At 39.7% G+C, this 10640-nt stretch overlaps 1 protein-coding gene across 1 annotated transcript in view; it reads right to left on the bottom strand.

The window, feature by feature from the left end:
* Positions 1-10640, bottom strand: part of LOC102811076 (PAP-associated domain-containing protein 5-like) — a 234513-nt gene that overhangs the window by 25988 nt on the left and 197885 nt on the right. The window contains exons 2-4 of the mRNA XM_006874386.1: positions 9111-9234; positions 4819-4865; positions 1632-1752 (exon numbers count right to left, since the gene is read on the bottom strand). Of these exons, the coding sequence (XP_006874448.1) occupies positions 1632-1752; positions 4819-4865; positions 9111-9234 (292 nt within the window). The remainder of the gene's footprint in view (positions 1-1631; positions 1753-4818; positions 4866-9110; positions 9235-10640) is intronic.

Raw genomic sequence — 10640 nt, 5'->3', positions numbered from 1 at the left:
TTACACCCTCGGAAACCCTGTACAGGGTCACTATGAGTCGGAACCGACTTGACGGCACTTAATAACAACAACAACAACATCCATAAGTATAGGTCAAGTTAATCAAATTATAGCACTTTACAGTTGTTTTCTTTATCAAAAAAAAATTTTTTTTTAATCTTTAGTCAAGTTTCAATCATCAAGCCATCAAAACTAGGTCAAATGGATACTATATACAAGTTTGGGCATTCTTGTACATCTCCCCTCACTTCATATCAGCTTGATGCTTCACTCTCAGCTCTAGCCCTCCGTGGCTCTGTCCCTTATACACAGGCTCAGGAGTCCCTAGGTCTCACCACACTTCAGACCAATTTATCTCTCTCATCTCCAGGCCAACGGGAGTCTACGTAACGTGGTCAAATTCAGCCCATATTTTCATTGCTGCCTTTCCCCCTCTTCTACTCACCAGCTGACCAGTGTGGTCACCAGCATCCTTATATGCTTGCTCATGTGTTCCCTTTGAGTTTCAGTCTTAGTGGGGGTTTGTCCTGAAAGGACTTGATTGCTTGCCTTGATGGCTCCCCAGCGAACAACTTGCTAATTCGTGTAGTAGCCAATTAGACTGCCATTTTTGTTTTGGGTTTTTCCTGTTGGTCTTCTTTCAAGAAGTATCTTCTGTAGCTCTAGCTGTTCCAGGCTGGTCTGCTTGTCCTTTCAAGTGGGAATGGCCTACCTCAGAAGGTTCTGGATGGGTCTCAGGATTTCACCTACGGTCCTATATAGTACACAAAGGCTCTGTAAGAAGCCTGTTTCACTGGGCAAGTTCTAGAACCCCTTTTAGGTATTCCAATCAGTTATAAGCTGAAGACAGGCTTACAAGGTTTCTATGATCATGTTCACCAATAGTCCTTTCTACCCCACTCAAGTGTCTACTTTATAATAGTAGGCAAGGGAAACCAATGTTTGCCTTGTAAATTCTTATGTCATTTTCCATCTGCTTGTGGGTGGTTCAAATTCACCATTCCTTGAAAACTCTATATACAGGGTCACTATGAGTAGGAACTGCCTTGACAGCACTTAACAACAACATTTGTTTGTCTGTGAGCACCTCAGTTTAAAATAAACAATATATTTTTAAAAAGCTGCCAACAATATCTGTGTTAGGAACTAGGTTTCCAAAATCAACAATTTTTTATAAGGTACAGTAGTGGTGTTTTGCTATAAGAAAACTTTATTTGCAAAAATTCAAACTTCTAAAACAGAAGTATTTATTTCTATGATGATTTCCCATGAAGGCTCTTTAATAGCCATTCTGAATAAGGTTAAAATTCGACTTTATTTTCAAAGTCTCTATCACTCACAATTTTTCACAAACACCAAATAGAATAGCAAAAGTCTTCTGTGTCACTATTAACTGCTTAACAAAAATACTTTATTTGTATTCATACTGTTTGATATTTTAAAAAATCTCTGCATGAGTACTGTATATAATAAAAGCAAATATTTCATAAAGAAATGTCTATTTTACAAACAAAATTTTGTGTACAAGCACTATGACATTTACTCACAATCCAATTTTGTGCTCACAAAATCAGATTAATTTTACACATATCACAGATACAGACTTTAAGATGAAATGTTGAAGAACTTACCGTTGCTTTGTCTAGAACTTTCACAGAATCCTCATCTGCAACTTTATGTTTCCGAAGAGCTTCTTCTAAGGTCCAGAGAGGCAGGTTCTCCCACTTTCCGAATACCACAAGATCAATGTCACTGAACACAGAAGACAAAAGTTGTTTGAAGAAGCAAAAAATCTCTCTTTTTTTTTAAACTTACATTCAAGCTTATGGACTTCAAATTGTGCAATTAAAACTTTACATTCTACCCTTTCGAATAATAATAAATGTGTTGATGATAATTGTTTTTTTCTGAGAGGAAGTTGGAAGTGCTGATTTTAACTGCTTCTTCCTTCCAGAAAGTCCTCTTTAAAGTGTTAAAGAGCAAAAATGTCACTTTGAGGACTAAGGTGTGCCTGACCCAAGCCCAGGTATTTTCAATCACCTAATATGGCACTGTGGAGTCCTGGTGTGGCGCTGTGGGCCAATGCACCAGACTGCAAAGCTGTTTGAACTGCAAGGTCGGCAGTTCAAGCTTACCAGCTGCTCCTCGGAAACCCTATACAGGGTCGCTATGTGTCGGTACTGACTCTACGGCACTTAACAATAACAACAATATGGCACTGTAAGGAGCTCTGGTAGTGTAGTGGTTACGAATCGGGCTGCGAACCTTAAGGTGAGCAGTTCGAAACTACCAGCCACTCCACGGGAGAAAGATGAGGCTTTCTGCTCCCATAAAGATTTACAGCTTTGGAAATCCTGTACAGGGTCGCTATGGGTCGGCACCGACTCGACGGCACTTAACACCAACAACAACAATATGGCACTGTGGGTAAGCACTGGACTGGGAACCACAGGGTTGACAGTTCAAACCCACCAGTTGCTCGTCGGAAACCTATAACAGGATCACTGTAAGTCAGAACCAACTCAATGACACTTAACAACAACAATATGCATGTGGAGTCCTAATGTGGTGCTATAGGATAAGCCTTGGACTACTAAGCACAAGGTCAGCAGTTCAAACCCACCAGCCACTCCTCAGAAATCCTACACAGGGTTGCTATGAGTTGAAACCAACTCGGTGGCACTTAACAACAATATGCAAGCGGGAGTGCAGTGGTTCTCAGAGATAAGCACTGAACTGTGAACCACAAAGTCAGTGGTTTGAATCCATCAGCTGTTTCATGGAAGAAAGATGAGATTTTCTGCTCCAGCAAAAGATTTAAAGACTTGGGCCCTATACAGGGTCACTATGAGTGGAAAGCAACTCCAAGGCACTTAGCAACAACAATATATGCATATGAAAGTTGGACAATGCATAAGAAAGACCATAGGACAATCAAAGCATTTGAATTAAGGTTTTGGCAAAGAACACTGACTGACAGTAGAACAAGCAAATCTGTCTTACAAGAAGTACAGTCAGAATGCTCCTTAGAAGCAATGATGGCGATACTTCACCTCTCATATATTGGACATGCTGTCAGGAGGCACCAGTCCCTGGAAATGGACAATATGCTTGGGAAAGTAAAGGGTCAGTGAAAAAAGAGAAAGACCTTCAACATGTTGGATTGACATCAATGGGCTCAAATATGTCAACTATGAGGATGGCACAATACCAGGCAGTGTTTTATTTTGTTATGCATAGGATTACTATGAGTCAGAAATGACTCAACAGCACCTAACAATCACCTTCCAGTCAGTTCTCAGAATTCAGGTCTTGGAATAAATGGTGTGATCCTGAAAGAAGTAAAACCTCAGAAAGTACTAGTTAAAGTTTCCTTTTTGTCAGAGTTTCTGGCATTAAACTTTAAAAAATGTCCTATCTGAATGAGAATGCGACTTAAAAGCAAAGAATATTGTTTCTTGTGTAAAAAGAAAAAACACACACACTTGCTTTTACATGTACAGAATCTGGAGTGATATTTGATAAACTGATTAACAGTGGCTTCCTCTAACGAGGGGAATTGAAGGGCAGATGGAAACTTGCACTATAATTATTTTTGTGCTTTTTCAAATCTGAGTACCTTATTAATAAAGTTTAATTTTTTTAGAAAGAGGGATTCAGGGCTTTGCTAGAGCAAAGAAAAATAATAACTCCAAGTTGAATGTTTTATGGCTTTGGGGCCAAGGGCAATAGTGGAAAACATGGAAAGTGTTAGGGGCCATCCACTTCAAGACATTTTAATAAATAAAAAGTATAAATTAGAATGAAGGAAAGTAAACCAAGGAGGGGGTGGAAATCACTCTACAGGGAAACATCAGCAGTCCCACAAGGGAATTTTCCTAGAATATGAGTTAAGGTAGCCCTCATTTGAGAAGACTCAAAATATGAGTTAATAGAAAACAAAAATGGGTTGTATTCCAACTCACAGTGATCCTATATGACAGAGTAGAACTGTCCCACAGGGTTTCCAAAGCTGTAAATCTTCATGGAAGCAGACCGCCACATCTTCCTCCATGAAATGGCTGGTGGTTTCACACTACTGACATTTCAACTCATAGCAAGTGCTTAACCATTGCATCACTAAAGCTCTTATCCTTAAAAGACTAAGACTCCTCAGAGAAGAGTTTTTTACCCTGAACTTCTAGGTTAGGAAGATGGAATAGCATCTAGTAGTTTGCAATCTTAATAAAAAGCAATATCTGACATTTCAGAGTACATGATATAGACAAGAAGCTCTGGTAGCGTAGTGGTTACGAATCGGGGTAGCATGAACCTCAGGGTCAGTATTTCGAAACTACCAGCTGCTTCAGGGGAGAAAGATGAAGCTTTCTGCTCCTGTAAAGATTTATAGCCTCAGAAACTTTGTACATGGTTGCTATAAGTCGGAACCGACTCCACGCCATATTAACAACAACAATGATATAGACAGGTCTCTTACCAAGGTGATACATTAATATCTGTGCTATTGGTATAAGTTATAGAGTATAGTAGTTCTCTGAAGGAGAGGAATTGCCAATTATAGCCAATTGCTAAAATGAGTGACTAACAGATTTTGTTACTACACACTCCCTTTTACATCCATCTGTGTCATTCAAGTCTTGATAAAGTGATCTGAACTTAATAGTCTGCTTCAAGGTGATATAAAAAAATATAGGTAAATAAAGTAAGTGTTTGTTTAAAAGTCTGGTTGTTTGTTTCTATGATTACACATTCAACAGTCAAAATGAATGCATTCTAGGAAAATGTACAATGCCTTGAAAGCTTTACAAATGTACTAACCTAGTAGGTAAATACAGGCCAGTTTTAAAACTTCCAAATATCTGGACCTAAAAAAGAAAAAAAAGTTATTAAATTAAGGTATTAGATGAAAGCCACCAAGTGAAGGAGGAATATGGGCTTGTGGTGGCAATTTGTAGTACGACAAAAGCATTTTTTAATTTAAGTTTTTATTGTTAATTGAGTGATAGTTTCTATGGGAGAAAATGGGTTTTACACTCCATTTCATTGCAATGATTACAATCTCCTCCGTGAATCATAATTTGCTTCTATTCTCTCTGGGTTTTCTATTTTATTTTTTGGGGGGGCGGGGTATATACTACTTATAATACTACCAAAAAACTCAGGAATATATGATCATTTTAACAACCAAAGGGCACATTCTGCAAACCTGCTCCTTGGCCGCCAGCACACAGCCTTTCTATTTCCATGAGCTTAGAGTCCTCAACTGCTCCATTTATCCATGCCCTCATTTTTGGCTTCATCTCTGATGTTGGTGCTTCTCTGGATAGGGTCCCACATTCTGCTCATACTCTTCTCTCTTGATGCTCCTAGGGCCCTTTGTTCCTGGACTTAACTATTCCTTTGTTCCTGGAATTAACTATTCCCCTCTTTTTGTTATGAATCCCTCATTCATATAAAAAAACTGTGGACTCTTGTCACATTAAAATACAAATTCTTAGTCTCTGTTCTCTAAGGAGGAACTTCTCATTACTAATGTAAGATTGTTGTTAAGTGTCATGAAGTCAGTTCCAACTCATAGTGTTCCTGTATAGGGTTTCTGAAGCTTAAATCTTTATAGGGGCAGAAAGTCTCATTTTTCTCCCATGGAGCAGCTGGTGGGCTCAAACCACTGACCTTGTAGTTAGCAATTCAGTGCTTATTCTACAGAGCCACTGTGCTCCCAAGTTAAGGTCCTTGTTGTTAAGCATTGTTGACTCAGTTCTGACTCGCAGAAACCCTAAACAGAGTTTCTGAGGAGTGGTTGCTGGGTTTGAATCACCAACCTATGGTTAGTCCAGTGCTTATCCAATAGCACCACACCAAGATTCCACAAGTTAAGGCTGTTGCTGTTGTTGTTAAGTGCCATCGAGTTGGTTCCAACTCATAGCGAACCTATATAGGGTTTCTGAGGAGCAGCTGGTGAGCTTGAACCACCAACCTTGTGGTTCAAATGACTTTTCAGTCCAGCGCATCAACCCACAGTGCCACCCCAGGTAACTGAGGTCATCTAAGTTAAGATTGTTATTGTTAAGTGCTGTTGAGTTGGTTCCGACCTATAGTGACCTTGTATAGGGTTTCCAAGGAGTGGCTGGTGGGTTTGAATTGCTACCCTGCAGTTCTCTGGTAGCGTAGTGGTTATGAATCGGGCTGTGAACCTCAGGGTCAGTAGTTCAAAACTACCAGCTGTTCTGCAGGAGAAAGATGAGGCTTTCTGCTCCCGTAAAGATTTACAGCCTTGGAAACCCTGTACAGGGTCGCTATGAGTCGGAACTGATTTCACGGCACATAACAACAACAGTTCAAACTGGCTTCGCAGTCCAGCACATTAACTCACAGCACCACACCAGGATTCCAAGTTAAGGTTAGGGTTAGACAATAACTGGCCTGTACACAGAGACCACAAAGGATACTGTGTGCTGTCAATATACTACCCTGCTATCACATAAAATCTGGACACATCCAGTCCTACCCCTTGGAGGACAGAGACTGAAGCAGGTGTGTATGCAGATAAGCACACAGACAAGAACTGGGAATTTTGCAATAATGGATGAATAATGGAAAAATCTCAATCTCTGAGGCAAAATCACTACCAGTTAAGAGTCAATGATTTAGATCAAATAGGAGAAGCAATGTAAATACATTGTAGCTGCTCAATAAAACATTAGTGTCCTCCGTCTTTTCCATTACTTATACTTGAACCTTCACTTTGTATTACCAACTGAACAAAATCACTTTCTAGCTTCTCCTTTCCTATCCTATGACAGTCTAAATAAAGAAGCACTATATTAACACAAAGTAATGGATGCTGATGGAGTCTTGGTATGGCGCTGTAGGGTGCGGCACTGGACCACAATGTGGGTTTGAACCACAAGGTCAGTCATTCAAACTCACCAGCAGCTCCCTGGAAACCCTATACAGGAACAGACTAGATGTCACTTACAAGTATTTCTTTGAATGAATCGGAAAGTGAAGTACTCACTTACTACCAACAAGGTGGTGCTGTAGGATAAACACTGAACTGCTAACTCCTAACCTAACTGCTAACTCCTAACCTCAGAAACCCTACACAGCGTTACTAACAACAACGAAAAAAAAACAGGGATCAACAATAAGCAAAAAATTACTAATCTTGGGCATTTTGTTCACTGTGTGGGAGCTATACTGAGTAACAAGGAATGGTCAGAGAGAGAAAAAGAAATAGCAGTTTCATGACAGCAGTAGATAGACTTATGCCTGCATTTGACTACAAAAATGAATGTCACTCCTGAGTGTTTCTGTGTACATCTCCCCTTACCCCCTCAAAAAAAAAAAACAAAAAACAAACAAGGGAATGGAAGCAAAAACTGTTGAATGGTGACGCACAGAGACTTGTAATCATTGCAATGAAACAATGAGTGTAAAACCAATGTTCTCCCATGTAAACTATCACTCAATTCACAATAAAAACTTAAAAACAAAAAAATGAATGTCACATGACTAATGAAACTCCCACTTGGAATTTTCATGTGTGGCACTGTAGGATAAGCACTGCACTGCTAACAAGGTCGGTTGGTTCAAACTCACCGGCTGTTCTTTGGGAACCTTATTATGAGTCAGAGCCAAGTCAATGGCACTTAACAACAACAATAAACAATGAATACCTGTTTATACTGATAGGTTGGAACAAAACTACAATCCCGTAACACATTATTACAATGAAATCTTTCTTCTCTTTATGTTGTTGTTATTGTTGTTTGGTGCCATTGAGTCGGTAGCAACTCATAACACTATGCACAACAGAATAAAACACTGCCAGGTCCTGGAACAACCTCACAATCGTTGCTATGCCTGAGCCCACTGCTGCTGTCACTGCTGCCCATCTTGTTGGGGATCTCCTCCCACCCTCCACTTTACCAAATATGCTATCCTTCTCCAGGCACTGGTCCCTCCTGATAATATATCCAAAGTTTGAAAGACAGGTCTGGCCATCCTGGCTTCCAAGGAGCACTCCGACAGTATTTCTTCCAACACAGATCCATTTGCTTTTTTGGCAGCCCATGGTACTTTCAATATGCTGCTCCAACACCATAACTCAAATGCATCAATTCTTCTGTGATCTTCCTTATTTATTCACTGTCCAACATTCACAGCATATGAGGTCACTCAAAATACCATGGCTGGGTCAGGTGTAACTTACTTCACAAACTGACCTCTTTGCTATTTAACACTTTAAAGAGGTCTTGTGAAACAGATTTGCCAATGCAATATGTCGTTTGATTTATTGACTGCTGCTTCCATGAGTGTTGATGGTTGATCCAAGCAAAATGAAGCCTTTGAGAACTTCAATCTTTTTTTCACTGATATGGATATTATTTATTAGTCCAGTGGTGAGGATTTTTGTTTTCCTTACATTGAGGTGCAATCCATACTGAAGGCTGTGGTCTCTGACCTTCATCAAGTAAGTATTTTAAGCCTCTTCGCTTTATACTGATTCCTTAGTTCTTTTTTTTTTTTTTTTAAATCTTATTATTGTGACTTGAGTAATAGTTCACATGGGAGAATATCGGTTTTGCATTCAATCTATTTATTGTATTTTGTTTCATTGCAAGTATTACAGTCCCCTCCATGAATCATCAGTAATAGTATTTGCTTCTTTTTCCTCGGGGTCTTTTTTTTTTTTAATTTTGTTGTTGCTTTTGATGTACATAAAAACACACAGGAACATATAATCCTTTAAACAACCAAAGGGCACATTCTGCAAGCCAGCCTCCTGGCCGCCAGCACATAGCCTTTCTCTTCCCATGGAGTCTAGAGTCCTCAGCTGTTCAAATCTCTTCACACCATCACCTCTGCCTCCATTAGTTGTTATTTAACACAGCAAAAAGAGTTTGTCATTCAATTCAAATAAAATAATTGGAAAGTTCCCATTCTAAAGACTGCAGAAAATTGTTTACTTTTAAAATTTAATTGAAGTATAAATCTCCAGATACACCTCCACCTGCACATGAAGACTTTGAATGAGATATGGATATTCCTCTCCCACCCTGTGGACGAGGGCTGACTACACACTCAGCCCCTAGCCAAGTACTCACATCAGCGCTGGGCCAGAGCTCCTTGATTACACTCTCGATCCTATTTACTACCTCCATCCGCATTTTCTCCTCCTCAGGTCTCGGAGACATGTATTCATAGAAATCACTGATTTCTTCATGTAGGCTGAATAAAAAGGAGGAGACATTATTAATATAGGCAGGACTAATGTAATAAGAAATCACTATTTTAAATAAGCTAATCTAATTAAATATTACAATTCAGATGAAGACTTTATATTTGCGACTATTACGATGACACTTAACAACAAGAACCTTAATTTTAATGCCACAACTTAAGTTAAGCTAAAATGTGAATGCACAGAATTTAATTTAAAAATCCAAAATAATAAATAAAATAAGATACTCTAAAAAGTTTTACCGGAAGTTCATTAGCAGGCTTTGCCGCGCTTATTAATCTGCCTGTATAGAACACTTTCTGAGTGCTGGTGATTGAAAATACCTGTACTTCGCTTTACATGTACAATCCAGTGGGCACAAACACAGGGAAGATACCGAATCTAGGTGACCCAAGCAAGATCCTGGTAGAATGGACTGTTTCCTTTTTGTAATCCATTTCTCATAGTGAACACAACAGTGCATTTTTCATAAAGTTTGCTTAGTGAAATGTGTCTAATGAACAAATCAACCTGTGAATATCAGCAGTATGAAAAGAATGACTGGCAGACCAAAGCTCCACGAAGGAACGGCAAACTTCCAAGAGACTACAATGTACAAAACACACAGGAAGCAGTGAGAGACCTGCATGTCTGTGGTAAAAGAGGGACACAAGCTTCCCAGAGGAAGGCAAGTACCGGGTGACTAAGTGAATAAGTTCAGACCTTGCCCTGTGGCAACAGGGAACTGTTTAAATGCTTCTGTGAGCGACTAGGACAAGACTGACTTTCAAAATGCTGCATTTATGCAAACAATGGTTGGCAAAGAGGTAAGACTGGATTCAGGGAGAACAGCTCATAAATTACTGCCATTGTAGAGCGAGCAGATGAAGGCCTAGACAAAGAAGGTTCAGAAAAGGAATGGGCTTCAGAAATGGCATGTGTGCATATGCATGCACACACATATTAGACAGTGGAAGGAGAGAAGAGGTGAGATGGTTTCAAGGGCTGAGGGAAATTACTGAACAGAATGAAGGAAAAAGACGAATGCTTTGAATGCAGTCAATCCTGTAGAAGAAGAAAATGAAAAACAGTATTCCTATAAAGTTGGGTAACTCTGAAGAGGGGAAAGTTGCTGGGGACAGCATACGCAGACCCTGGGTTGATCAGTGGCCCTGTGATATGGACGAAAATCCAATTCTGAGGCCCTCCTCAGGATAGCGAGCCATGGACCCTGAGGGCCAAAGGAAGTGACATCCTGACATCCCGGGTTCATTGGTTTTTGTGAACTTACTGGTTGGCTACCTCTGTATAATTTTCTTTGGTCCTAATATTGTTCATTCTATGCTTCTAACTCCAGTAATTGTAGCTTCTGAGAAAATGGTTTCTTTTACAATGCCTCTCTCTTAATGCCTCC

This window comes from Chrysochloris asiatica, unplaced genomic scaffold (assembly GCF_000296735.1).
Source record: "Chrysochloris asiatica unplaced genomic scaffold, ChrAsi1.0 scaffold00273, whole genome shotgun sequence".
NCBI classification, from domain to species: Eukaryota; Metazoa; Chordata; class Mammalia; order Afrosoricida; family Chrysochloridae; genus Chrysochloris; species Chrysochloris asiatica.
Note: the sequence above shows the minus strand (reverse complement) of the source record. Positions and strands in the feature narration are given on the sequence as shown.